At 38.0% G+C, this 3,034-nt stretch overlaps 1 protein-coding gene across 1 annotated transcript in view; it reads left to right on the plus strand.

The window, feature by feature from the left end:
• The window catches only part of LOC106881598 (sodium-dependent serotonin transporter), a 148,703-nt gene that overhangs the window by 143,516 nt on the left and 2,153 nt on the right, over nt 1-3,034 (plus strand). Inside the window, exon 14 of the mRNA XM_052968508.1 lies at nt 1,263-1,430. Within this exon, the coding sequence (XP_052824468.1) occupies nt 1,263-1,430 (168 nt within the window). The remainder of the gene's footprint in view (nt 1-1,262; nt 1,431-3,034) is intronic.

Below are 3,034 nucleotides of genomic sequence, written 5' to 3' on the forward strand. Positions count from 1 at the left end.
TATATATATATAACGGTCATTTTTCACGGGAATTTTCAATGGCCGGATAACTGAAGAGATGTTGGCGTAGACCCCCACCCCCACCCTGGCATCCGAAACTCTGAGTTTTATCATGGCTACTGAATAAGTGTCACATATTTTTACAGATATACATGTGTGTGTGTGTGTGTGTGTGTGTGTGTGTAAACAGAGTTAGCGGTTATAATAACCGACTAAGGGATAAAATATCCGTACATACTATCGGTTTCAGTTACCCGTGTTATCTCTGGGCATTAGCATGCAGGCACACACTATGCAGGTAGAGTGCAGGTAATAACAGGATAAACTAGAGTTTATCAGGAACCAATGCAAATAGTTAGAAAATGGAGAAAATGATTATATATATATATATATATATATATGAGTAAATGTAATGAGAAGCAAGTCGATTGACACAAAATATTAAATCCATTTAATAAGAAAAATGTACATATGCATGGATATAAAATGGTTCGACTTACAGAATTTAAATGACATCAGAAGCTAAATGGTTTAAAGATTATATCGTTAAACTCCATCCTATCAACAACTCAATGTAAAATTCTCCCCTGAAGACGGAGGCGGTGTTATCCGATAATAGGTCCAAGTAACTATTATTATTCTGGCCCACCAAGACCCCAGAAACAGCTGTTGGACTTCTAAAACTCTACATATTTAACTCCTAAAATTTATATTCTGTAAGTCGGACCGTTTTATATCCATACAAATTTACGTTTTTTCTATTAAATGTATTTAATATTCTGTGTAAATCGACTTCTCTAACTTGTTTCTCATTACATTTACCCATCTACCGGCTCAAGTTCAAATTTCTTGAGCACTTCGAAGTGTATTCTATATAGAGAACACTAGTTTCTAATCTATAAATTATATATATACATATATATATATATATGTGTGTGTGTGTGTGTGTGTGTGTGTGTGTGTGTGTGTGTGTGTGTGTGTGTGTGTGTGTGTGTGTGTGTGTGTGTGTATTTCGCCTGCTGTTACGTTCTGAGTTCAAATTCCGCCTTTCCTTCTTTCGGGGTCGATTAAGTAAGTACCAGTTACGCACTGAGGATCGATGTAATCGACTTAATTCCTTTGTTTGTCCTTGTTTGCCTCTCTATGTTTAGCCCCTTGTGGGCAATAAAGAAACATATGTGTGCATGTATGTATATATATATATATTATCTTATTTTCGGAAGTTCATTAATTTATATCCGTTTGTCTTTCACTATTTCCAGGGAATGTTCTGCCTGTCAATCTACAGCTACACGGGTATAACCCTGGGCGATTATAAATTCCCCAAATGGGCCGAAATAGTCGGTTGGGCTGTGTCGCTTTCCTCGATGATCGGGATTCCTGTCTACATCATTTATAAAGCCATAGCAACGGCAGTGACACACGAAATGGTAACCTTTAATGTACTCTCGCCCTCTCTCCTTCTCACTCTCTCTCTCCCTCTCTCTCTTTCTCAATCTATCTATCTATCTATTTCTCTGCTATTTCTTTTACTCTTGCTCTGGCTCACTCTCTTGCGTTCTCTCTCTCACTCACTCCCCCTCTCTCTGTCCCTCTCCCTCTCTCCCTCTCCCTCCCTCCCTCTCTCTCTATCTATCTATTTCTCTGTTATTTTTCTTTGCTTGTTTAGATGAGTTTGAGGGAGGATGTCGATGTGCGTGTGGGTATGCGTGTGTAAGAGTATGCCTGTATGAGTATATGTGTGTATGTGTGTGAGTGTGTGCGTGCATGTGGGTGCATGTGTGTGTATGTTGTGTAAAGTATAAATATAACTCGCTCTCGACAACTCCACAACGGACGAAAGCGCCAAGTTCAAACGACACCGTTTTACCTTAATTCTATTCAGTGGGTTTTTTTATTAATAGTTCCGTATAATCCTCCATTAAGGATTGTATTATATATATGTGTGTGTATGTGTGTGTGTGTGTGTGTGTGTGTGTGTGTCTCTCTCTCTCTATATATATATATGCATACACATAAAATTCTTTAATTATGTCATATATACACGTAAGCATATATATATATATATATATAAATATATATATATATATATGAATATATTGTGTTGTGACCCCCTTCGGTCATGACTGACCATGGGATTGCACCTAGAAAGTTACCCTCCGAGGCACAAGTCTGGGCAAGATTGTTTATAGAAGACCCGCAACTGCCCGTGCATACCAGCTTCCCCTCTCCACGCCACCGATGTTGTCCAAGGGAAAGGCAAAGGGGCCGATACAGCTTGGCACCAATGACGTCGCAGCTCATTTTTAATAATTCCGTGTACTGAGCACTCCACAGACACATGTACCCTTAACGTAGTTCTCTGGAGATTCAGCGTGACACAGAATGTAACAAGGCTGGCCCCTTTGAATTACAGGTACAACAGAATAAGGCAGTTCTGAAGTTATTTGTTCAACGGATCTATAAGGTAGAAAATATTTTAGTGGGGAAACACACGTGGTGGATATAAATTAAGAAAGAGATAAGATGAAAAAACACGGAAGATTTGTTTTACAGGATTTAAAAGTATATTAGAGCGATGATAATAATAGCGGTATGCAATTTTGCACAAAATAAGGTTTTGTTCTTTCAACATAATTGAAATAAATGCCGGTTTCGCATTGTTCATCAAACTGTCAGTTGAAAGCGATAAATTGCTAGGAGGATAATGCTAGGAGGATAATGCTAGGGGAGATAATTGTTCACTCATATATTTTGCAGTGAAAGGGAAGTAAATCTGTAATTTTTATTTTGGGGGGGTTTTTGTGTTCTCTGCTTTATTCGGGCTTACACATCTTCCATTAGATGGGGGTAAGTCCTTTATTTCTCATATGGTTTCATATTCAATTTTGGTTTATATTTTTGGATAAATGAGGCTTCTTTATTCAGTCTTACTTGTATTGAGGTCCAGAAAGCAAGTTGATAAAATGAGAAAATTTCGAATTGTGGTTGTACACGTTCTACACGTTCGTCGACTGAGGTATATTTGGCGATA

The sequence above is a fragment of the Octopus bimaculoides genome, chromosome 6 (genome assembly GCF_001194135.2).
Source record: "Octopus bimaculoides isolate UCB-OBI-ISO-001 chromosome 6, ASM119413v2, whole genome shotgun sequence".
Lineage (NCBI taxonomy): Eukaryota > Metazoa > Mollusca > Cephalopoda > Octopoda > Octopodidae > Octopus > Octopus bimaculoides.